This window comes from Thunnus albacares, chromosome 10 (assembly GCF_914725855.1).
Source record: "Thunnus albacares chromosome 10, fThuAlb1.1, whole genome shotgun sequence".
NCBI lineage: Eukaryota > Metazoa > Chordata > Actinopteri > Scombriformes > Scombridae > Thunnus > Thunnus albacares.
Genome location: NC_058115.1, coordinates 12,025,695 through 12,051,805, shown reverse-complemented (window position 1 = coordinate 12,051,805; position 26,111 = coordinate 12,025,695). Strand labels below are relative to the sequence as shown.

General features: G+C 40.4%; 3 protein-coding genes across 8 annotated transcripts in view; 1 reads left to right on the top strand and 2 right to left on the bottom strand.

Annotated features, from left to right (window-relative positions):
• Nucleotides 1–9,723, bottom strand: part of ankhd1 (ankyrin repeat and KH domain containing 1) — a 32,133-nt gene extending 22,410 nt beyond the window's left edge. For 3 of the 5 annotated variants that reach the window (XM_044364470.1, XM_044364472.1, XM_044364471.1), the window contains exons 1-2: nt 9,254–9,723; nt 5,635–5,788 (exon numbers count right to left, since the gene is read on the bottom strand). In XM_044364470.1, the coding sequence (XP_044220405.1) occupies nt 5,635–5,788; nt 9,254–9,532 (433 nt within the window). In that variant the 5' untranslated portion in view covers nt 9,533–9,723. The remainder of the gene's footprint in view (nt 1–5,634; nt 5,789–9,253) is intronic. The other 2 variants (XM_044364473.1, XM_044364475.1) reach the window with 1 other exon arrangement.
• Nucleotides 9,724–12,447: 2,724 nt separating this feature from the next.
• On the top strand, nt 12,448–18,699 carry hnrnph1 (heterogeneous nuclear ribonucleoprotein H1). 2 transcript variants are annotated; one of them, XM_044362977.1, is made up of 11 exons: nt 12,448–12,554; nt 13,830–13,925; nt 14,052–14,207; nt 14,316–14,459; nt 15,371–15,509; nt 16,266–16,444; nt 16,621–16,733; nt 16,903–17,038; nt 17,140–17,223; nt 17,455–17,547; nt 17,888–18,699. In XM_044362977.1, exons 2-11 carry the CDS (start codon nt 13,844–13,846, stop codon nt 17,983–17,985), a joined length of 1,224 nt encoding a protein of 407 aa, XP_044218912.1. In that variant the 5' UTR covers nt 12,448–12,554; nt 13,830–13,843; the 3' UTR covers nt 17,986–18,699. The 2 variants fall into 2 exon arrangements, with proteins under 2 accessions (XP_044218912.1, XP_044218913.1); XM_044362978.1 differs by having other exon boundaries at nt 17,884–17,985.
• On the bottom strand, nt 18,001–25,105 carry rufy1 (RUN and FYVE domain containing 1). Its single transcript, XM_044362976.1, has 17 exons — nt 24,685–25,105; nt 24,216–24,395; nt 23,993–24,110; nt 23,808–23,909; nt 23,590–23,713; nt 23,415–23,476; nt 23,140–23,275; nt 22,863–22,964; nt 22,649–22,765; nt 21,263–21,430; nt 21,077–21,174; nt 20,866–20,985; nt 20,469–20,598; nt 19,983–20,077; nt 19,837–19,885; nt 19,675–19,752; nt 18,001–19,592 (listed from the first exon to the last, which is right to left on the bottom strand). The coding sequence occupies exons 1-17, from the start codon at nt 25,019–25,021 to the stop codon at nt 19,449–19,451; spliced, it is 2,160 nt and encodes a 719-aa protein (XP_044218911.1). The 5' UTR covers nt 25,022–25,105; the 3' UTR covers nt 18,001–19,448.
• Nucleotides 25,106–26,111: the final 1,006 nt, after the last annotated feature.

Below are 26,111 nucleotides of genomic sequence, written 5' to 3'. Positions count from 1 at the left end.
TTTGTCTGTCAAAGCACTTTGTAAACTGTGTTTTTAAAGGTGCTATATAAATAAAGATTATTATATCATTATTATAATAAAGTGACATCTGCATTTAGATCTATGGGAAAGACTTTGGTAAGTAGGTTCGGAGGTTGCTGTCGACAGCGTACATTTGATGACTGTGATGCTCGTGTATTAGTGAGATATGAAAGGAAAAACAGAAGAGCTGAAATCTGAAAGTGAGTTTTAATGACTCTCTGGAGTCACCTGGTCTAATGCCGTATGGATGGAAAAATATCAGTGAAATCACCCTTTTTTCTGTTTTCAGGAGCCACATAAAGCAAAGTAAAGGTTTCAGAAATCTGAGAGTGGGTTTAAACAGCATTAAGGTTTTCGCCAAGATGTCTAACACTCTTTCATAAGTGTAAGTGGGGAAAAAACTGAGAATCAGCTGCTAAATATCATTATTTATGTTTCTCTTTGTTCTCTCAGGCAACTGCCTGTCTTCAACTCTGTCAGTGATCAAACCAAACAGCCAATCAAGTCAGAGTGACCATGACCGGACTGTCTATTCCATCACCTCCGCCAAGGTTTCAAAAGTCAATTTGACAAATGAGTGAATGTTGAGCAGTGAGTGCGTAGGGAGGGTCGAGCTCTTGCCCTTTACAGCCGCATGCTTGCGGGAGTGTATTTGTGTACGCGGCGCAGAAATGCTCTCTTGCAAGGATGGTTTTCCACTCGTGGATACTCTTCTGTGCGCTTGTATCATGTGCACGTGCCTGGTTTTTATGTGTGCAGGTTTTGAAACTAATTAAACGCTATATCTATAGTTCAACTACAGTTTCGCGTGACATGTTATCTTTTCCTTTGATTTATCATTTTTGACTTCTTGACTTGTATTTAATTAATCATGTCGGGCCACTTTCTCAAAACCAGAACTGCACTGAACATCTAAGCTTTTGTGTGTCTAAGTATTTAGTATTATGTGTAACTTTTGTACTGCCGTCTTAACCAGGTCAGTCATTACAAAGGATGTCTGACTTCTACTGACCTCTTTTAACCTGGTTAAAAAAAAGTTTTACTCTTGGTCCTTTTTATTTTTTTAATTATTAGTATTTGTGTGTATTCTATATACAGCATTTGGAACTGTCTGTATTTGCCAGGTCCTTCACAAATAAAAATTCCCTGCTTTGTAAAGTTAAGTGTGTCTGTTGTATGTCTGGTCAACATAATCTGAGAAGAGCCATTCAGCATTTTGAGAGTACTAGAGTTTGACATTGTTTTGGGAGAATTTATCTAATTTGTGTGGAAATTATTAGGGATGTCCTGAACAAGTTTTTCTAGCCCCAATCCCAGTCCTTTAATAGTGGGTATCTACTGATACCTAGTCTGATCCATTGCTTTTATTCATTTAGATAGCAGCAGAAGATATACAATGTTGATTTAATACGTAACAGGTGTAGCCTTCTGACTTTGGCACACATCGCCCTACTTAATCCAAATACTGTAGGTTCTGGTTCAAAACTTTTAACTATGATATGAATTAATGTTTAACTGGAGAAAACAACACCTGATATTGTGTTGACACAAATCTGTTGAGTTGGAGTTGTTGGAACTACAGAAACACTGAGTTCACTCTCAACTGAACAGCGGTGTTATAGTACAGAGGTTCCTCCCTCACAAATGATCATTGGCTGAGTACAGACACCACAACATCCAAGTTTCATTTTAACCTGCCATCAAGTTAAGCAGAGAATTAACTTAATAAATTAGCAATAGCTAATATGACCCTGTCACCTTCTGTGTTAAACAGTGAAAGCGATGGTTAACACTGGCTCACGATGAGAAGCTGCTAGCTCAATGTTTTGTACACTGCTACTCTTTGCCAATGAGAAAGAGAGAGTGGCAGTCAGAGTTTATTGAACCTGTGCATTCCACTATACAGAACATCAAAATTTAGAGTCACTCACCCTAGTGTGCACAAATCATTTTTCACAATCTTTTTTTTTTCACTTCAATATACGAGCAAAATGTTGGCACTGTAGGCTAAGGTGGACAAAACACACCACAGTACAGTAATGAAAGCATTTGATCTGCTTTATTTCAGCAGATACCGATCCTATAAAATATGCCCAGATGGGCCCCAATACCAATTCTTGTTGGATTGATGACCAACTCGTTCAAAAGACAGACAAAGGGAGTGCTAAGATATGAGAAAAGGTAGGAGTATAAGTCTTATTAGTCTTATGATGATGTCCTTACAGACCAACCTTTCCGTAGTGGCTGCATTATGACAGGGTTGCATGTAAGGGTTTTCACTCAGTCATTACTGTAAACAAGCTTGTTTACATTCAATGATTCTCCTATCTATTGTTGTACAACTGCCCCAGAATGGAAATGGTGCAGATGGCAGAAGTGGAACTGTGAGGATTAAGCAGAAACAGTTTGCGGAGCGCTGCACATTTTACCACCAATGCACACATGACCATTTGATCGTTACAAAATTAACAAAAATTGGGCAACGCAGATCTCTGCTAATCCAATCATTTGAGAGAAGTTTTTCAGATTGTCTGAGGAAAAAAAAAAACATTCTAAATATCCATGAAGGATACAGGTGTCCCTTTGTTTAAGTTTGCAGAACGATCCCAACATGTTAAAAACTTTATTTGGCTTGATATGGTCTAAAAGTCTAAAAAACACGGAGTCATGATATGATGAAACACTGATGCACTGGTTTTGTGTTTTTCACACCTTACTGCCATTTTTCCTCATACATCTGACATTTTTCTTCTCACATTACAGTTTTACAAGCCAGTACAGAGAAGAGAAATATTAGCCCAAGGTCACCCAAGTATGTTTAGCAATAGCAGTAGCTTCCAATAATAATCCACATATGCCAACTTGTCTTATATCTTGTATGTGGATTTTTTATTTTTAATTCTGTCTGGCATAAATAGTCTCTTTACAACACAAAAGGCTTGATATTTCATACAGAAAACCCCTAGCCAAATACGAGGCAATTTTCCATTATGTGACGTATTTCAAAAAATTGGGAATGTCACTATAAAGGCTTTTAACCTGATCACAACTGTGGTCCTATATTTATCTTTTACCTACCTACATAATACAACCAAACTAAATGTAGCATAGATCACAACTTTCCTTGAAGTATTTCCTGTAATGTTTTGTATAATGACCTGTTGTACAATTTTGTAATATATCCATCAAGAGTGTCGGTGAACATTTGTGCCAAAAGGTTTGAGCAACGTCTCTTTATCACTCTCGTGAACAAAAGTAAAGTTATCCACTGTAAGTAACAAGATAATGTCACATTTTTTTCTTTGGCTCCAGCACAGTGAATTGGAGATGAAATGACCACCATGAGGTTAAAGCCATCATAGAGCTGGGCGATATGGACAAAATCAAATATCACAATCTTTTTGACCAAATACCTCAATATTGATATTGTAACAATATTGTAGGGATGACTATTGGTGCTTTCACAAAATATTTACAAAAGAGATTTTTGATCAATAATCTTAAGTAATGTGGATGTAATGACTAGGTGGGTGAAGGAAAATAATAGATCAGCTTTAACAGTATATTACATTTGTTTACTCTAATGCAGCCTTTATAACCAGGAAAAGAAACACTTATGCCATTTCACAATATTACAATATCTAAAATCTGAGACAAAATCTAGTCTCATATCACTATATTGATATAATATCGATATATTGCCCAGCCCTAAGTCATCACACATTTTGGTTAATTAATAGTCTGGGAAAGGTTTATACATAGTCCCCCAATTTTAGGAGACCAAATTGATTGTAAAAGTCATTATGTTTATTATTTGTAGGGATGCATGATATTTTATTTTTTACTGCTGATATTTTCCAAAATCATTTTGGCAGATTGCCGATGCTGATACCGATATACGCGCATATTTTTTCCACCTGGCTGAGGAGACTAGTATGCATGCAATCATAGATTATACTAAGTATGACCAAGAAAGACAATATATGAAGGAAGAACTGAGGAAGACTGGAGTTCAGGAGCTCAGCATTGAAACTTAAATGAACCTGCCAAGTGGATCGAGCAGTAGAGTTTTCTTTAAGTTTATTAGACAGACAGGATTAATGTGTAGGATTTAATCTCTGGTCCACACTCCAGAGCAGAGGGTGGCAGTAACGCGCCTAATACGCTGGTTGCCAACCGCTGTTGTAAGTTTTTTCAAACAGAGTGGTACATTCTGTCAGACAAGGTGTTTTCTATCTGTGCAGCCGAACACAGCAGCTCCTCTGCGGACTGTCCTGGTACTTCGTCCTCAGGCTCCACTTCACTCAGCTGCCCGATAGACTCGCTGCTTCTTCCCACTTTAACCTGAGGAACAAACCAGGGGTTGGTGCTCCGGTTGGATCCACACAAAGTGCCAGGGCTAGCTGGGAGTCTAGCTGAGCGTTAGCCACAGCATGGCCGGAGGGAAGCACAGCCAGCTGGCCACCCAGCTAGCCCCAGCTCTTCGTGTGGGTCCAACTGGAGCACCGAGCCCCGGTTTGTTATTGAGGTTAAAGTGGGAAGAAGCAGCAGATCTGTCGGGCAGCTGAGTGAAGTGGAGCCTGCAGAGGAAACACCGGGACCATCAGGGTGAAACAGTCCGTGAAGGGAAGCACAGCCAGGCGACAGAGGACAAGGAGGTGACGAATCGGCCTGTCATATCGGGAGAAATGTTCATTTCGGGCCGATGCCAATATTTCATTTTAAAGCCTTTATTGGCCAATATCAATGACATGCTGATATTGTTGTGCATCTCTAATTATTTGGTTTTACAGTCAATGACTGTCTGAAGTCTACAACCCCTAGACATCACCAGACACTTGGCATCTTCCCTGGTGATGGTCTTGACAGGTCTGGTATTTGGCTATTTTATTCATGCTGAGAATGAATAGAGGCTGTCCAAGTCTTCCTGCCACAACACTCCTTTCTCTGCTGATGTTATAAAAAACAATATAATACTCCTCACAATCCAGTGTAGGAAAAAATTATGACAAATTATATTTCTATTATGATTATTATTATTGTTATTGTTGTTGTTGTAACGGACCTTAAACAAACAGATGATGTAAGTTGCCACCTCTTCTTTTCTGACTAGTCAGGGAGAAAGGGGAATACGATAAGATTAGCCATTAGCCGTTCAACACGGGCTCTCTGCATGCTGTGGAGGCTCAAGCGCGTTGCAGCGTTAATCTGCCTGGTAATGTTCATAAGCCCAAACGAGGCCAGGACACCCAGCCCTAATGGATTAATCTACATAGTCCTTCTTACACCTAGATTACAAGTTCTAATCAAACTAATTTACTCAAATCACTTTCAAACTATGTGCTGATAGGACACTTGCAGTACCAGCATGTCCTCTTTATTGCCATTTCTGCCTCAAGCTTTATACAAACTAAGATCTCTTGTTTGGATTGGAAACGGGATAGGAAAAAGAAAAACTGACACAGAGAGACTTTTGTTTTACTGATGCTGAGGTGCTGCATAAATTAAGACTGGTTGGAGCAAAACAGGTATGGCCAGTGGAATACTGGTCAACTACAAATCAACATGAGTCAAGTCTTAAAGCTGAATTAAGTTCAGACAAAGCAGCCATACCTGCGGCTTCCAGTAGAGCTTCAAGTCGGGCCTGTGTCTCTGGATCAACAGTCCTCAAATCTACTCCGTCTGTGGCGCTGGACAAAAGCAACTCTGATGCTGTCTTCATGATGGGGTTATCTAGGTCCTCCTGGTCCAAAATGAATGACTCCACCTGGCAGAGACAGAGAGAGAGGAGTGTAAAAGAAGAATCGTTAGCTTCCTGCTCAACAACTTTACAGAGGAGGAGACAAGGACCTGAACCAGTATTAGTAAAATAGTACATTCGTAATAAAATAGAATAACTTATCAGAAAGTGTGAAAATGACAATGTGAAAACATTTGTATTATGGTCCTTAGCACATCACATATTATTTACATTATTCTGTATAGAAGTGCCCCCTCTATACAGAATAATATAAATAATATGTGATGACATACAAATACACTAGCTATAAAAAGACCAGGCATGCCGCCCTTGTTTATTTACCGTTCAACAGAGGGAAGGAAAAAAAAGAGCACGGGGATAAGCGAGTCACAGCATAGGAAGTGCTACGGCCGGGAATTACAACCCTTGCACACATGGAGAGATTCAGCTGAGAGTCAGCTGCCCAAGTACAGCACCACAATCTCATACCTGAGCTTTGGCCCTGTTGGCTATCATGTATTACAGTCTTTCAGACCTTTTTTTATCTTAAAACCCCTCAAGTGGGTCAAGATAACATAAACTTTACTAAAACAACAATCAATGTTTTATTTACTTGTAAGAGTAGCTGCAATTGTATTAATATTTTTGTAAGGCCAAATTCGTATTCTGTGCCATATAAATTAGAACTAGATACAAATACTACTTTGTGTGACTTGTAGATTAAAAATTTACATTTTTTGTTATTCATCTGATCATAATCAAATATACTGGCCAGTCTTACTCCTGAATTTATCAACTTTATCCATGTAAACAATCTAAACATTTCATCAGAAAACACTCAAAACTTATATATTTAGTCCACTACTTTCAGAGTAAGCACCAGTTAAATCCCTGTGTTTTAAATGTTAGTAATGCCACTTGTTTATATTTGGATCACAGACTGTACCTTTAACATAATTTCTTAGTTGTACCATTGGTAGCTGTGGAAATTGCTCATGACATATTTTGGTACACAGGTAAAATAAACTTCAAAGCTAAGCCCGTCTAAATACATGTGCTAGATACAAAAACAAAACTACACCAACATTAAAAAATAAAGCAGATTATACCAAGAGGCCAAATTAAAACTACAGATTAGAGCTTGTCATTTTAAAATCACTCATCAAAGCCCTCACCTAAGATTAAACTTTGCCATGGGATAGTATTTTGATTTTCATCTGGGAGGGACATTCTACTGACATCTGGGTTTGCTAACCCATATTTACAGCGTTAGCAAGAAAAAAACAAATAAAAACAACACCTAAATTACATACACCAATGACTGATTCACACGATTCCATGCACGTAACCTTATTAAATTGTAGCACACACTGTCTTTTTTTAAAGTCAAACATTTATCCTGAATAGTTGACCAGATTTATACATTAGCTATAGCGTGCGTGACAAATATGACATACATTATAACTAACTTAGGCAAACATCCTACCTAGAAGGTGAGATTTTATAAGAAGTAAAATAAATCACTGTCATTCAACAATCTGCAATTCAACTTCTGTCAAAAAATGATAAAGTAAAAATCTTGCTATGTAAATCCATAGGCAGCAGCAGGCTTTTAGGGCCTGGCCCTGAAAGCAAATGTTGGTAGAGAGTCAGCATTCAGCAATGTGGAGGAATTCAGCTATACGATAGGAACACAAGAGCACAACAACCCATGGGGGATGTAGCTCTACAAAGGCTTTTATAATCAACAATGGACATCAGTCTTCACTATTAATGAACTACAGTTCCCAGAGTGTTGGTATCCACAGAGCTGGAAAGGCCTAGAATGGCATCTGCTTAATCCTGGGGCTCAGATTTTAGCTACTGCCCAGAGCAGCAAGTTCTCCACTGGAGTAAAGCACCACAACAAACGCTCCCTTTCAGGCTTATATAGTAGGCTGGCTAAGTGAAGAAACATGACACGGAAGCCATACATTTGCAATTGGATTCAATTAAACTGCCCGAGATGTGGTTGTCAAACTTGATATTTTCTTCATCTGCAACTTAGCAGCTGATGCTCAGATGGAAATGACAGGCTATATTGACACTGGTATCAGCTGACATCTTTACATGTCTAACTGTCATGGCTGTAGCTGGTTTCAGACAGATTTCCCCTCTGGTCAGATATTATTTAGGTACAATAGACAGCTCAACAGGTACTGTGTATAGTGCAGCAGCGCCAACTCTCTCCACACCCACTACTCCTTGATGATAGTGTTCCTGACAGCGAATACAACATTACCTTTTAGATGACAATGAACATTAAGTTACCATGAAAATGTTATTAAAATGAGACCTTTGATAAATTTGTGCAAATCAAATATTCATCATCTAGCAGTCTGACAAGTTCCATTCCTCTGTCTGCCACGGTCATATGATATAGTCAACTCAATTACATGACAATAGTATGGCTGAGAAGTCTTAATGTCTTTAAACCGGCAGCTCACATTAGTCAAAAAGGTTTGGTTATGACATGGCATTTAGTAAGTCTGACTGGTAACCTTTCAATCATTTTGACAAATTCCCCCAAGGTGTGGTTTTGTCACATTGCCATCTAAGAAGGTATTTTTTGGGGGTACAACATCACGTTCGTACTGTGGAGACAAATATTTTGGATAATCTATGCATCCCCTCAGAGCTGTTATAAAACATGTCTACAGTATGTTTAGCTGAGATGAGGAGATGCCATCACACCTGTCCCCCGTGTGTGACTGCCAGCACATGGAAAGTTGGGAAACCTCTCAACATGAACTCTCAATTGTGACAACGCAAATCAAGTTGACACGGTGGTAGTGGCCATCTGATCGACAGAGGCGAAAGATTGGGGAAAAAAACAACTGACTTATTTGTCAACACCAGCTGTCGAAAATTAGAATAGTTCCGCAAGGAAAAACGTAATCTAAACGTATAGAAAAGTTAGCTGATCGGAGTTAATTTACATGATCTGGAAAAGTGACGTAATTGCACCACAACTACGAAATGGCAGATAGTTAGCTGGCCGGTGTACGTCCGTGGGTTTTTTTTAACGGGCATCTTCCATTTGCTGTGGCTGGAAGGCTGTTGGAAGAGCTGCAAACTTGTGATGGGTGTTGCGAGACGACGGCCTCGCTCGGTGCTGTCGTCTCGCAACACCCTGAACTAGGCCGTACTCACAGCCTGCGCGGCATAAATAAAACATATTAGCCGGCTAGCAGTGAACAACTGCTTGTGTCTCAACCAAAACATTATCGACATCAAAACTCTTCATAAGGACCTGGAAGTGACAGAGAGGTGTTATTCGAGTAAAGTGCTGGTTTATTTTACGTAATTTCAGCGGCCTGGGAGGGGGGTGGTTGCCAACTGCGAGCTAATTCGTTAGCAACCAGCTCGCGCAAGAAGAGGAATGTTGCCTAGCTCTCTGCTAGGCTTAGCTAACTAGCTTAGCTTAGCTTAGCTTAGTTTTAGCGTAGCTACCTCTGAAACCTCGTCTTCGTCGCTACCGGATCCTGGACCCGAGGAGAGGACGGCCGCAGCCGCTAGTTTGAAATCCAGTCTTTCTGCTGCAGGCCCGCCAGGCTCGCCGTACAAACGTACTTTCTTCCCACCTACACCAATCCCAATGCCCCCTAGTCCGACTCCTCCTGGCGTCGCTCCTACCCCCATCCCTGCCGCTGGGGAGCGAGGAGTCACCGAGTCAATCTCGTCCTCGAAGCCGTCCGTCAGCATTGCCGTCCCGGCTACTGCATCCTGCATACTTATGTTCACGATAACGTGTGTTAACGAGCTACTTGTTGACTTAAACGTCCGTCCAGGCTCTTTCTTTTAGGATATTTGCGTTATTTTACTTCAGGGAATCCAGAAACTCTCCCGAAGCGAGGGTTGAGGAGGATCTCTTTCCCCCAGCCATTAACTTTCTAGCAACCTAACCCGATACGCACTGTTTCTCAGAAAGACCGCCTCTATGGGGGAATCCTGGCGATCCTATTGGTTTACCAGAAAAAAGCTCTATTTTCAATTGGTTTAAATCAATGCTTGTCAAACAGGAGACCGCAACGTCATGTTAGGTTTACCAATATCACGAGGCTGTAGAACGAACGTCAAGACATGACATGGTAGGCCAACTTCAGTGTAGCTATAGCTGCACTAGTTCATGTCAACTCTTATTGGGAAATCACATAAATACAGTAACTACAGTAAGAGAGAGTACTGATATCAGCTGTAAATTTTTATTACTCCTTTAATGTGATTTTAAATGGCATAATCAATATCTATATAAAACAGGACCTCACAAATTACATTATGCTGCAACTTTAATGTTTTTGTGAACATAAAAAATAAGATCAGAAATAGAAAAAACATGAGAGGATATTTGTAGGAGTCAAGGATATGAGGCAAAATACATATAGAGAAAAAAACAAGAAAAAAAAACAATTACACAATTATAATCATACTTCGCATTTCAAATGAACTCTTTCATATGTACAGTCAAGTCAATGTTATTTGTATACCCCAATATCACAAATTTGCCTCAGGGGGTTTTACAATCTGTAAAGCAATACAACATCCTCTGTCCTTAGACCCTTGACTGAATGAGGAAAAACTCCCTAAAAAACCCCTTTAACAGAGAAAAAAAAAATGGAAGAAACCTCAGGAAGAGCAACAGAGGAGGGATCCCTCTCCTAGGATGGACAGACATGTAATAGATGTTGTGTGTACTGAATAGAACACAAATTACAGAAACACAGCATGGACAAACAGAATGACAAAATTATAATGGATTTATAATGAAGAATGTGATCATATAGATGCTTTTCTGCAGAACAAGCAACCCCATGACTTCCATTAACCTATTACGTATTTCATTATTGTGTGTTAGGTGATAGATAATAATAGACACAAAGTCACACATCAACCCCAAAAAACAAGAAGTTCATATTTAAGCCACAGAGGTATATGAACTTTGGCTCTCTCGTTCAAAAACCAATTTGAGAGTATTCACACATTTAAAAGACTTCACTATAATCTATTTTACTTATTTATTTATCAAGGAAGAATGGCACAAAGAGGTATATTTCAATAATGGAACCCTTTTTGGTTGTGATTGTCTATGCATGAACAATATTTGATCTGATTGTAAAACTTTCTGGTGTGTAGTTTGCTTTCAGGAAATAGGCAATGTGTTTTAATGATTAATTGGCAGCCGAATTCTGTGAGACATAATACACAAGGAAGGGAAGACAGGGGAGATAGCTCCTGCTTTTTTCAGTATGGTGTAGCAAATTAGTTTGATACTGAGAAGGAACATGAATGTTCACACATTAGGGTTGATATTCATACATATACCAGCATTGGAAGATTTACTTGGATCTTTCACTAAAGCACTTACATAATAAGCAGCCATACTGCAGTATAAAATAAACCAGTAAAAGTGTAACTCTTACATTAAAAAGTTAAGCAAAGTATATATTGGCTATAGGTAAATCTACTTATGACGGTTTTAGAATTTGAAACTGTTAATTCATGAATAGAAATTAAGCAGTACTGTGATGCTATAAATGCCCTGGGCAGTGTGAAGTTAAACCATAAACTCTTTTGTAATTCAGTATAGGGGAATGCATCAAATTTTACGAATTTAGGCGATTTAACTAGCAAGCAATCAGATAAATGCAGTAGAGTGAACTGCTCTACTTAGAGGGTGTTTATTAGAAGAATACAAAAAAGCACAAAAGAGAAACACTCAAAGTAAGTAAAGAGTACCTTAAAATTGTAAATGAACATGTCATTGGTAACTTTCCACCTTTAACAGATAGACAAATTTCAACCTGGCAGCAGGTCACTATTATTATTTACTGCTGTTGGCCATTAAATAGCTAAAAAAAAGGGTGGGGGAATCTACAGTGCCTTGCTCAAAGGCACATGTCCAGTTGTTGAGGGAAGGGCAAATGTAGTTTTCCTGAATCAACACCTTGGATCGTTGATTGGATTGGTTGTTGTAAGGACTGAGCATGGTTCTTGTTTACTTCTTCTGTCCAAATGTTAAACATGTGATTCTCCAGTCGTAGTCATATCAAAATCATCAGCAAAGTCTTGCAGTCTACCTAAATAAATATCTGTTAACCAGGTTAACCAGGTATCATAAAACCCCCTAATATCTGCCAAATGAGCTTGATAAATGGGGTAGTGTCATTATGTTTTGAGATGTTTTGAGTTGGCTTTGATAAGCATAAGGTCCGTTTGGCTTCGTTGTGACAAGCGGCCTGTGAAGTACACGCTACCTTAAAAAATTGAAATGCATTGCAACTTAACTGACCACTGTAAACAGGTTTACTTGGATTTGTAGGCCAACAGATGCCTCCCGGCCCCGGTCAGCCAGGGCCTGGGGCGACAACGTCATCGTTTTTGGGCGTGGACGCAGGCAGTGTCGTGGGCGCCTGGTTATTCGGATAGGGTTGCCAGGTACGTATAAAACCCACCTTTTCCTGTCAATTTTAAGATATTACAGCAAATTTAGAAAATTTACCATTCTTGAATCTCGATAAAATTGAAAACAGCGTGGTAATGATGTTGGTTACAAATGTATTTAAATGTTTTGTTGTGTTGAATAACGTGAGTGTGGAGCAGCGTCGAACAGAGGCAATAATTAAGTACGTCGTTTTGTAGTTGTTGAAAAGGGGGGATGGGCTAAGCAGCTCTGGCAACACAGTACAAGGTTTCAGCTGCATCACGCAGGTCTGGTCATACATACTCCGGCGTGTTGTATCCACGATTGTATCAGGTAAATGGATAATTTCTGCTAACGTTTAACTTTGCTTACTAAAAACACAATAGTAAACGTGCTAACTTTCATGTCTCAATACCAGCTACCAGCAGATAAATCTAATTATATCACACTACCGTTAGTTAGCAGATGCTAACCTGTAAGCTAACGGGTAGCGCTAATAACATGGCGCAGGCTGAGAGGGCCGCTTTTGTTCTTGTGTCTGGGTGCGGTAGTGAATGTGCGGAAGGCCACGCACGTTGTGTAAAATAAACGATGGCCTTAATTAATGACTCATAATGTGGTTTAAGCGAACACCAAAACGCCTTAACACCCGAAATAGTGTCGAACAAGAGTAGTTGGACGTTGTGTCGCTAACGTTAGCTGACGGTAGTTAACCGTTAAGGACTCCCGGTTGGCGCTTTTTGTGAAGTGGTCGTCCGTCCTAACTTAAAGTTGGAAATAAGACCTGGAAATCGGATGATTATAGCAATGTATTTGCGTCTTGTATCTGTTTCTAACACTACTCTGATTAGCAGAGACGTGCTAAACCATTTGAAATTTGTGATTTGGTACCCACCACTTGGCTGTAACAAACGGCCTCAAGATGGCACTGCCAACTAGCTAACTTAATTCACATCTAGGTTAATTAACGCTACGTCCATGCTGCAACTGGAGCCCAAAGAACACTGTGACCCTTTGGAGTCTTTTTCGCTCTTTAGAAAGTAACCAGATGATGATCCTTCATTTAGCACATGGCATATAAACGTGTAGTGCAAATAAAGTGGTGTTGTAGTCCAAGTGAATAATAAGTCCAGCCAATTTAACTGATGTGGTATGAGATTTACATTGTTCTTGGTATTTGCTGTGAGATACAGTGAATCTGTATATCAGAATTTGCTCTTAGTGTTAGTTGGGATACACTGTTTCTGTGGGGTACATACTTAGGTAGCTAGCTATCCTTTTTAAAATCTCTGATTGTTTTAGACTAATCAATGAGCGTGACTGTCTTTTGGCATCATTTGGACTTATAAAATATTAACATCGATGTGATTAAAGAACCCTTCTTTTTCTGGTATTTACTCACTGCATTAATCACAAGCAGACATTCTCATATGGTTATTTTATCTATTAAAGCTTCCTTTGTAAATAATTACACTGTGATAATAATTGAATACACCATGATAGACTATAAGCATATTGACCACCACTACTGCTGTTTTGAGTTTGATGTATTATCTGTTTAGTAGTATACTTAAAAACTGAATAATAGTGTAACATTTTTCTTCAAAGGATTGTGACCAGTCATGGCTGATGAGGGATATGTTGTACGAATCAGGGGTCTCCCATGGTCCTGCTCTGTGGATGAAGTACAGAGGTTTTTCTCAGGTAGATTTTTATTTTTTTTATTTTTTACAAGAATAATACAACTGGAATATTTGGGCATAATTTAATAATAATAATAATAATAATAATAATAATAATAATAATAATAATAATATATTTGAAATGCAGATTGCAAAATTGTCAACAATGGAGGCGGTATCCACTTCACCTACACAAGAGAGGGGCGTCCCAGTGGAGAGGCGTTTGTCGAGTTGGAGACAGAGGAAGACCTGAAGATCGCAGTGAAGAAGGACAGAGAAACTATGGGTCACAGATATGTGGAGGGTGTGTATTAACTGCTAGGTTAGACTTTCATAACTCATTCTGTAATTGGCACGGTAATTGTGTCTGTTTAAAGCTGTGATAACTAATGTTTTGTGTGCTCTGACACAGTGTTTAAATCCAACAACGTCGAGATGGACTGGGTCATGAAGCACACTGGTCCAAACTGTCCAGAGACGGCAGGAGATGGGCTCGTCCGGCTCCGAGGCCTTCCCTTTGGCTGCAGCAAGGAGGAGATTGTACAGTTTTTCTCAGGTAAGAAGTCATCCTCCTCAGTGGTAAACTAGCTGTTATTCTGGTTAAAAAAAAAAAAAAAAAAAAGAATCTTCCTTTTCTTGTTTCCTTTTCTCTCACGGACACTGACCAAATCCTATATCTGCTTTACAAAGACAATATAACATTGGAAAATAATTGTAATCTATGGTATATTACATATTCCAATCATAAAATGTATTTTTTTTGTATCAGTGACAGTGAGGAAATGACGCTGGAAAAGGAAGCCAGTTAAATGGGGAAATTATTTGAAGTCTTCTTTTATTTTGTTCAAGGGCAGGAATCTGTTATGCAAACACCCTCTCCCATCTTTGCCCATCATATCCATCTTTAGCCCATATTCATCACTTGTTTTCTTTAACTGGGTCCAATGTTGTGAAACAGCTTGGTTCCATTTTTAAGTTGTCTATGCCTAATGGTAATGTACTAATGATGGAATGGATCTCACTCATCACTGATTGGACAGTCTCTTACCCTAGTCTCATTGTTTCTTTTACCCGTTTCCTCACACCCTTGTCTTTTTAAAAACATTTTCCTCAGAATATATGCCAAATGTTAGATTAGCACCTAATGGGCAAACAGTAATTTTAACTCATGTCACCCACCAGGATCTTGTTCTCTCTTCATCAACACACCAATACTAGCCTGATGTCCCACACAATGCCCTTCTTCATATTCTTCCTCTATCCTCTCATTTCTATTTTATCCCCAAAACACAGTAAATGTAAGTCGTTTAAATTGCCAGTCACTGGTTAAAAACTGAACTGGTATGTGTGATGATGTATAGAGTTTTCCATAAGTTTTCTATCTCTCTTTAGAGAAAGTTCTATCTCTGTGATTGGGCATGTGATTTAATATGTCCCCTGCTGGGGTTATCTGTCCTTGGGTTGAAGGGTTGGAAATCGTGCCAAATGGGATAACATTGCCGGTGGACATCCAGGGGAGGAGTACGGGGGAGGCCTTCGTGCAGTTTGCTTCACAGGATATAGCTGAAAAGGCTCTAAAGAAACACAAGGAAAGAATAGGGCACAGGTGGGGATGGTTGGTTGGTTGGCTGGATAAGTTGCTTTTCTTATGGTGTGCACCCTCAACATGTGAACCAAATATAAAACTGACACTACAATGATCTTGGCTAATTTTACGCATATTTGTAATATTTACCACAAACACATACACTAATTGTACCATGTTAGATCCAAGTATGCCACACACTCACAATGTTCAATGGGAAGATTAGTGCTCGGGCACCATTCAAAACATGAGAAATCCCGAATTAGAGCACATGCTTAATTTTGAGAACAAATGGTGTCTCAGCACTAAACATCAGTCCAGGTTGATAAATGGTAAGGAGTATCCCTGGTGGTAAAAATCAGAGGGCCACTGTACACAAGGATCTGGAGCCCACTGTCACAGGTAATGCTTAGAGTGGGCTGCAGAAGGGCTGGAGCCCTCTCTGTCCCTCTAAAACCAGGACAATGGCTGTCATGGCAAGGACACAGGACGCTCTATCACAACATATTGAATCAGATCTGTAAATCACTCCAGGTAACCATAAGAAAAGTGTCAACGTAATTAAGGCCCTTATCAATTTGGACAACTTCCTTTTTACAACTCAGTTAATAAGTTCTTTTAATCTATGAATAACTAGCATAAAGTATTCAAAGATATTGCTACGTATGGACTACACCATGACAGCATCTGCATAGCCCAGTTTCATCAGTATTGAGCAAATGCAGTCTTGCCTGATCCATTCCCCATGCCCTCACTGTGGTATCTCTATGCTCTTAGGTACATTGAGATCTTCAAGAGTAGCCGTGCTGAGGTGCGGACCCACTACGAACCCCAGCGGAAGCCTATGGGCATGCAGAGACCGGGCCCCTATGACCGGCCGTCTGGTGGTCGCGGCTACAACATGATGGGCCGAGGGGGATCCTATGACAGAATGCGTCGCGGAGGCTATGGAGGAGGTGGGTGTCAAGTGGACTGAAGAACTGAAATCAGATTTGGTGATCTTAACTGGCGCTGTTAAGAATAATCACTCACCCTTGTCCCTTCATGCTAACACTGCACAAAAGCATTAATAAGATTAGAATGTAAATTCCTCATAAGACCTTGCGCTAATCTTGATTATGTATGTATTCAGGTGTATCCGATGGACGGTATGGCGATGGCGGGTCTTCCTTCCAGAGCACAACAGGCCACTGTGTCCACATGAGGGGGCTGCCATACAGAGCCACAGAGACAGACATCTACAATGTAAGACGGAGAAACAGCTTTGACTGTCTTCATTAGCTGAACATCTGCAAAACTGATGGTTCACTGTTATCCAACTTATTCTCTCCATATCAGAGATGTTTGGGTTGTATTTTAAAGTGTATCGCCGCTTTATTGTTTGTTTGTTTGTTTTTGTTTTTGCATTTCGTAGTTCTTCTCGCCGTTGAATCCAGTGCGGGTCCATATTGAGATTGGCCCGGATGGCAGGGTAACCGGTGAGGCAGATGTAGAGTTTGCAACACACGAGGATGCTGTGGCAGCCATGTCCAAAGACAAAGCCAACATGCGTGAGTTTGACTTGAGTTTGACTTTACCACCCCCGCACTCTTGCAGCTACATGTAGATGCTCACGTCTCTCTCTCTCTCTCTCTCTCTCTCTGCCCCTCAGAACACCGCTATGTGGAGCTGTTCTTAAACTCAACAGCAGGTGGCAGTAACGGCGCCTACAGCAGCCAGATGATGGGTGGCATGGGTGAGTATTTTTAACAGAGTTTGTGAGGCCAATGACTTCATTTGGATGAAAGAGGTTGCACACAAACATATTATGCTGCTGTTGTTGATGCTTGGACACTTGCTCAGGCAAGTAATTGTTTCACAAAAATGGGCAGCAGACAATAACTTGATATATTGATAGATACATCTTTTGTTAAATTCTGTTGCTTCTGTTCTCTCAAAACCTGATGTCGTCTGTCCTCTTTTACAGGGAACCAGTCGTCTTATAGCGGCGGCCAGCTGAGCTCAGGGTATTCTGGTGGATACAGCAGCCAAGGAAACATGGGCGGCTACAGTGATTATAGTGAGTGTCAGCTCTGTTGTAATTACGTTCCTCTGCATCCACCTCTGAACTACGACCTTTCCTACTCTTAAAGCACTCTTAAAAATAGTGGCCCTCCAGCAAACACATTTTACTCCCTAACCAAAGCTGAACTTTCCCCTTTTTATAGGTTATGTCAAATCTTTTACAAGACTGTTCATAAATCTGTTGTAGATAACAACGTAAATCCAATATTAGTGTGTGGATATGATGTCAGTTACAGGCCGGTTTTTGGTTTGAAAGACAGATGCAGTGTGTTTCTGTGTCTGACTTCTTGATGAACTCCTCGGTCCTATAGTGTGTATTTTCTCTCTCTTGTTAGGTAACCAGGGCGGAATGGGAAGCAGTTACTACGGCAGCGGTGGAGGAGGAGGAAGCAGAGGCTCTATGAATGGACTGAGTGGGGGATGGGGAATGTAGATTTTTTTTTTTCCTTTTTCTTTTTTTGTGTTCCCTTATGTGTTTTTTTTAACTCAGCATTTTGCTGGAAGGACTGGAAATGTAAGTCTCACCTAGTAAACATAGGGTAGGGTCAGGTGAGGTTGTTTTGAAAAAATAATGAGGGGTAGGGTTTGTAATTTTTTTTAAAGTGGATGATCTTCAGAGAGAAATGAGATCATCTGGTATCACAAGTGTCAGAGAGAAGCGCTGTTTGTCTTCCCCATTCCTCACAGATTTGACACATCACAGGAACCGTGCTTTAAATTTTCATTACCGGGAAGTGTGCCGTTTTTTTGTGTTCTCGTTCTCCAGACACCTGGCTGTTTCCTCAAGGTTAATTCATCCTGTGCTGGTGGCTTTAACACTAGTTTCAATGTCTGAGTGCATGAACAAAAAAAAACCCCGAAAATGTCTGGTATCCTCTGTTTAGACCTTGTTTCACCTTTATATGTAGTGATCAGCCTTTTTTTTATTTCCAGTTGAAATGTTAATCTGAATTTGAGACTTCACATATTCAGAGCATGTTTTGTTAAGGTGTGACTGTTGATAGGGCAGTTTTTCTTGATGAGGGCTATATCAAGGGCAACTGAATATCAAAACTGCTGACATGAAGGTTTCTACTGCTTCAAATGCTATTTGTATTTCCTGTGCACAAAGTGAATAAACTAGTCTGGAATATCTAATTGAAACAAACATTGCAAAACAGGAGGCTTTATTCATTTATCAAATATCTAGATATAAAACTTTTGGTCACCATGCCCCAATGACTTAAGAAAACGGCTTTGTAGCAGTTGACACGATCCACAAAACCCCGTTGTTATAATACATTCTAAAATAGTTTGATTTGTTAACATTCTAGTCATTTATACAATAATTTTGCATGAATCCAGCCGGGCCCGTAGTCTGTTACAGAGCAGGTGCATGACAAGTTGAACAATATCAAATGAAGTACACGTGTTCTTTATAAACACAGATTTTCTTCAACAAAAAGCTGAAAACCAACTGTGACCTTGATGGGACCTCAACGTAATCTATATCCAACGTTTTAATTAGAAAAACGACACACATTAAAATAATCAGTGTATTAAGTGAGTACCAAACTCATGTTTTTCCAGCCCTGCTGCACAAAATCACAATGAAATATTGATCACAAACAGCCCAAACCATTTCAACTTCTATGCAAAGTCAAGTCTCTACAACACAAAGTCTGCATAAACTGTAATAGCTCATCCCATCAGTGTTAAAAAGGCGGCCCATTATGTAATGCATATGTACTAATGTTCCTGAATTTCAGGTAACTGTGGAAATGGAACACCAAATCACATTTCCCTAAGATTTGATGACTTTTTTTTTTTTAAAACATATGTAGTTAAAAATCATAGTGGGTGAGTATGTGCAGTGTTAGAAAGCTTCAGTAGAAATACTGCGTAAGCTTGTAGGTGTCAGGAAACCGTGGACGAGCTTCTCTGCAGCAGGAGGGAGTGACACATGTCGCACACCCGCACGGGTCGAGGATAGGAGGGTAAGGCCAGCTCGTTACCGGAGCAGTTGTTGCAGTAAATGTCTCCGCAGTTTCTACAGTGGTGCTGAAAACACAAACATACACTGATTATTGAAGTTACTGTGATGATGCAGATTACATAAAATGTAAATAAAACAGGCACCTACCTTTCTGCGTGAGATGGAGAACTCCTTCTGGCACTGCTTGCACTGTGTAGCCTCATCATCTTTCAGCCAAGCGTGGCCCTTAAAGGAGCGACGGACATATAAGATAAAACTTCCACTCGGGATTTTCAATTAGACGATATCGAATAAATTTTCACATTTTACCTTCAGGGCTTTGTTGACCTCCTTGAAGTCTTCCATCTTGAGTTTAGACCTTTGACAAAGATGAAGACGACACAAAAATATGATATGAAAAGGTATCGACTAGCAACAATAAAAAAAAAAAAGAGGACAATATCATAAGTACTGACTGGCTGAGATGAAGTCCCATCTCTTGTAACGCCTGTTCCTGCTCCTCACACGTCTGCTGTAGCTGCTTCTTCTCCTGCTTCAAATCCTCCAGTTCCTGCACCATCATTACACACAAATAAACATTTTATATGAGAGAAAAACTATTAAAAGGATGTTTTGCTGAAGCTGTTGTGCCAGTTGGACTGCAGTAATGACATCACAAATATCCATATACTGTATGTTATTTATACAATATCAAAACAGGAACAATTTATGCTAACTGATCTGAGAGCAGGTGCGAGATGGTACACCAGGATTTAAATAACCAAACCGCTATAAGAACTCTATCTTTCATTAAAATGGTTATTTTATGACTGTCTATTATTTATATATATTCTTAATTTCCACAAATCAAATCACATGCACCACACATATCCTTGTTTTGAATGATGACTCCGCTTCCTGAGTTGACTGACACTTAACTCTTGTGTAAGTGTGACACTGACCGTGTGCAGGCCCTGGAGTTGTTGCAGCTGTGTGCGGAGTTCGACGCTGTTGTCTTGCTCCCTTTGGAGAGCTTTCTGCAGGCCTTGTCTCTGCTCCCTCTCAGTGCGCAGCTCATTCTCCAAACCCAGTCTGAGCACAGAGAAAAGGACAATTTAATCCTGTATGTCATGTGCGTGTTTAAAATTTTAATCTAAATAAGAACCGTCACTAACAATCAGAGACAGTCGAGTTATATGATTCGAACTTGGAACGCATTTTTAACTTGGATAGCAGTTTTGGTGGAGTTGTTTGAGTTAATGTCATTATTTTATCATTCTGTATGAGGATTTCTGTTTCTTAAGTTTAACTTGTGATATACCCATTTATATATATTTCCCCAACTATGCATGTCCTCACCTTAGTGTATCCAGGTCAGTCAACTGTTTCTGCAAAGCGTCCACTTTTCCCTCCAGCTCAACCTTCATGTCTTTGTCTGACTGGTCGCTCTTTTTGCGCTCCTGCTCTGAGTTCTGTAGTCTGTGGCACAGAAAAAGACAAATATAGAATATTAATTTATTCATTAAACATCATTTAATGCACAGAAATTCACGGATGCACAAATACATACCTCTGCTCTAGTTCCATCATGACCTTCTCCATTTCATTCATCTTCTCCTCAAGCTGCACGGCCTCCGCCTGCTTTTTTTCTGCTTCTCGTTCAGAGTCCTTACAAGAGCAACACAGGTTGAGTAAATGCGTGTTGTGTCTCAGCGAGCACGCCGGAGAATTAAAAGGTGTGTTCATGCGTGTCTACCTGCGCTTTGTGGAACATCTGAAGGTTAAGAGTCTTGACTTGGTCAAGCTGGAGTCGCAGGGCTGCCAGTGTGTCCTGTTTCTCATGCGTGTCCTTCTCCAGCAGCTTCATGGCCACCTCCATCTCTTGCTTCAGCCCCACCTGCAGCTCCAACTCACGCTCCAGCTCCTGACATCATGCGTTGCACACATACAAAAGGCGTGAGTCAAATTTAGTTCTGTAGTCTGATCACTACAGAAGGTAGCAAGACCTTTTTTTTTTTAAATGAAACTACATGGGCTCATGCTGTGTTGGCAGGCATCCACCCCGCTATGTACAAAAATCTGAGAGGCCAAATGACTGATAAATTCACACTGCTGGCTTCTTTTCTTATTATTGATTAATAATGGAATATACAGACTTAACTTCATTTTATCCCAGATAATACCACCTATCCAAAGAGCTTCTTCTGCCTCACCCCACCAAGAAGCAACACTGACTTTTTTGTTGCCAAATACTAAATGAAAGTTCAATGTTTATTGCCTAAACTAAAGGAAGTAGAGTGTCTAGACTGTCTTTACTATCTTGACTGACTGATTTTTTTCTTCTCCATTGCTTATAACCACATCAGATAGATTACCATGCAGTTTTTTTTCTAACCTGTATTTCTGTATATTCTGTTGCCTCATATGTTTTTGTTCTGTATTGGATTTTATTCATGTACAGTCATCTCAGACAGTTAGACACACCTTCTCTTGTATTTGATGTGGTTGTTTGTTACAATACACACCTCCAGACACTTTCTTTACAGATCAACTATTTTATGTGGAGGCCCATTAATGTGAACTTTTCACACATTTAAAGGTTGTTTTTTTTTTTACATATGCTGTAAATTAATTTCTTGATATATTATTCCTGTTGTATATACTTGTATTTAAGCTTGTCTTTGTATACTGGTATTATATGAATTTAGTGTAATATGATATTTATTACTTTAAGTCATTGATTATTACTAATGTTGACGTAGTTGACTTATGTTTAAATACCACACATTAGCTCCAAAAACATTGGATCCTACATTTTCCATAACTCAACAACATCCTTCATTAGACCATCCCTGCTTTTTAAATGCCCACTTCTTTCAAACTCCACACCTCCAGTTTGAAACGCCAGCTTTCTGTTTAACATTTTAGGTCTTGAGCCCAAGCCAAGATAACCCCTGATGATGTCATCAGGGGTTATGTTTTCAAACTTTGTATTTCTACCTTAAAGAGCCACAGAACACACTATAAAGATGTTTTCACAGGCTGAGTAGTGTAAACTGAGCTTCATGTGTAAAATCTGTAGAGTGCCCCTTTAAGCAAGAATGTTATTATATTCTAGTGCTGTAGCCTGTCGATATCTGACCTGGCGAATGCGCTTCTCCTCTTTGTACTGCGTCCACACCACATTGTACATCTCATCCAGACCCTGTCGAGTTTGTTTGTACGTCTCCAGCTCCACCTGGCTGTCTTGAAGTGCTGCCTGGAAAAGCAAATACGACATACAATATGTGTATTTTTCAGATTTGGGAGTGCTTTAGTTGCATTTTTCTCTTTCTTTTTTGCAGATGCATTCAGACCTCTTCCTTTTTCTGGCTGGACTGCAAGATCGACTCATTCTCCTTTTTCAGCTGTTCCTGTTCTTCCCGCAGAGAGTTGATTCTGTCAGTTGCTGCTGTCAGCTAAAGAAACAGAAACACACTACTCGTCAGTCAGGTGAAACACACCTAATGCACACAGACGCTACAGTATGTTGACATTGGAGAGGAATGCCTTTTTTTAGATTGATTGGTGCAATCCAAACACTTGCATTCCCAAAGTACAACCACACAACTGTTCCCACAGAGTCCTTCTGACCTCCTCTACAAGTTTGCTGTTGGTCTTCTCTAGAGAGTCCATCTTAGCCTGAAGGTCGGTGACGGTGCCACTGAGGTGACGATTTAACTCCTCAATGTAATGCTTCTGGTCTAAGATGGCTGTCATCTTGTTATCACTGAAAAAACAAAAGCATGAGTAGATAAACTATGAGGGGAGAAAAGTAGTGTGCAATGTGAGTCTGTATGTAATTATCATGATGCCGTTCAGACCACAACAAGGACAGAATAAAATAAAAGCTCATTTAAAGCACTCACTCCTTTGCAGTCTCACTGTTGGCAGGGTCTTTCAGGTAAAGGGAGAAGTCAATGACTCCCACCTAATTGGAAATACATTTCATCACTATATATCCTGATTAACTTGATTCACAAAAAAGAAGATGAGGTGTGACTGCTAAGATGTAAAAGCTCAGAGAGCCTATTCAGCACTCACCTGAGAATCTAGATCCTCCCCTTTAATACAAAGATTAGCATCAATTACGTTGAGGCCCACGAGCAGTCCGCCCATCACCGCCCCCTCCTCCTCCATCATCAACGCTCCAGAGTCATAAAACTCACTAGGATTAGACAAACATGGAGGTGATTGCAAGTAGCATGTGCAGCGGAAAAGAAGATGTGTACACGCCTGTTATTAAGCTCACTGTAACTAACCTCAGGAGATCTTTACGGTCCAGCAGGGCTTTCATATAGTCAGCTACTTTCTTTTGCATGAGTGCTAAATGTAGCCAAGCCCTTCCTCTCCCCACACCGGTCCTGAGAGGAAATGACAGAAAAATTAACTGCCAATAGTTAAACATGTGTCAAATGTTTAACTAAAACAGTTGGCAATAGCATACTTAATGCCGGGCAGGTCTCTGGCACTTGTGGCAATATTAACAGACTCCGGACACAACTTCTCAACCAGTTCCAAAGGTCCCCAAATGGACTTGTTCTGACCGATGAAGGATTTCTTGGCTGAAAAGACAGAATGTAGAGAATGTCAATAAACTTAAGGCCATCTTATTGGTTCCACATTTATCAATCTAAATTTTAAAAAGTCATCTTCATGGGCTGTCTCACCTTTTAACCCATGTTTGAGGCAATGCTCCAGAACAACAAAGAACTGCTGCAGGGGAGGGTACTCTGAGTCCAGCGTCCTGCCCAGACTCAGTGAGGACTGGATTAATACCTTGATGCTCAGCTTCATCATGCTGAGGAGGTTGGATCTTTCTATTGCCATGGGGTCTTTGGGGGGCAGCACTGTACAGGATGCAATGCAAGGAAGAAAACACTGACATGAGATCATACAGACAGATGTAGGCTTAGTAGAGACTCAGTGCAGGCTTAATGCAGAATAAACACTACACATAGGTCTATTTTCACGGTCACTAAACCATAAAATCCCAGTTTTGCTCATGAGGTCATGTGTAATGACAGCTGATGCCCATGAGGAAGCACTAAGAGGGACTCTGAGTGCAATGTTTTATAACTTGGATTAAACTGAGGGAGTTAGTTTGAGGGCCAAAGGTCAGTAATAGCCACAGCCTACCTGGAAGCTTTTTTGCGGTGTTGTTTGGCTCATTCCCGGGCTCCTTTTCCGTCGGGGAGCTCGCAGCGGGTGGCTGTGCGGGGGTTCTCGGGGCAGCAGCGTAGCTCACCCCGCTGCTAATCGTCTCCGTGGCCTTCCGAGCCAGAGACAGGATGGGAGCCGACCAGCTGCTTTCAGCCGCCTCCGGAGCCGACTTCTCGGTCCGACCCTGTCCGTCGCTGTCGCCAGCCTCGCCGTCAGTCGCGGCTCCCGACATTTGGGGTTCATCTTGCTGTTGTTTTTCTTCGCCATCCTCAGCAGCTGTGTTTACTTCTACTTCCCCTGACTCGTCTGCCATGTTTGTCCCCCCTCCCTTCTCCCCGATTATTCACGTGACCAGCCCGTTATTGCAACCGGACCACGGATGTTGAAGCGGCCCAACTAGGATGGCGAAGTCATGGCCCGCCCTACTCTGCCTCTGATTGGCTAGTACTCGTTGCATTCATTGGCTGGGTTGGCTAGGTTTAGGCATGAGGAGTGAGATTGGTTTAGATTATGGTGAGAATATGAAGGCAAGCCAATCAGAGGCAGAGTAGGGCGGGTCGTGACTTCGCCATCCTAGGAAAAAATATATCGGCAACTGCGCGGGCGCGGTTGGGGTTAGGCTTGAGGTTAAGACTTAGATAGAGGTTAAGGTTAAGGTTTGATTAAATGTTAAGGTTAGGGTTGGGGTTAGGTAAAGGGTAACGTTAGGGATAGGGTTAATATTAAATTTAACGTATAAATATCGCGAGAGTTTCACACCCGGCAACCATTCTTCTTCTTTGAGTAGGTTTAAACGTGCCATTACCACCATCTACTGGACTGAAGTGTGGACTAGTAGACATTAGAGAACGGTAACTACACTTTCTATGATGAAGTTTCCTTTACATATTTTATATACTTTCCCAACATATATTTAATAAACACGTTCTTCTCAAGAGATGTTTTTAATGTATTGTTATTTTTTGTGTCCTTCTGCGATGACACTCTGCTTCTCATCATAGTCTGGCTTATTACAAAATGTGTATGCTCCAGTTGGGTGTTCACCGATTTCATGAGGTGTTTGCCTGAGTGGGTCGAGAGAGAGGAATATGACGTGCATCAAAAATCCCCAGCTGGAATTCACCTGGTATTAATGCAATTACAGTACCAGTAGCCACAATATCTCTGTTGTTCACCTCAACCTACCTTGAAGCCAGCCAATAAAAACTGTAAGTGTTCTTATAAGTGTTGCTCTCTTTGTAACAGCTACATTACATTGATGGATATAAACTAAACTACTATATATATATATATATATATATATATATATATATATATATATATATATATATATATATATATATATATATATGTCAGAGTCTGCTCTCCCCTTCACCTGTTGCTGTGTCCGCCACACCCCTCAT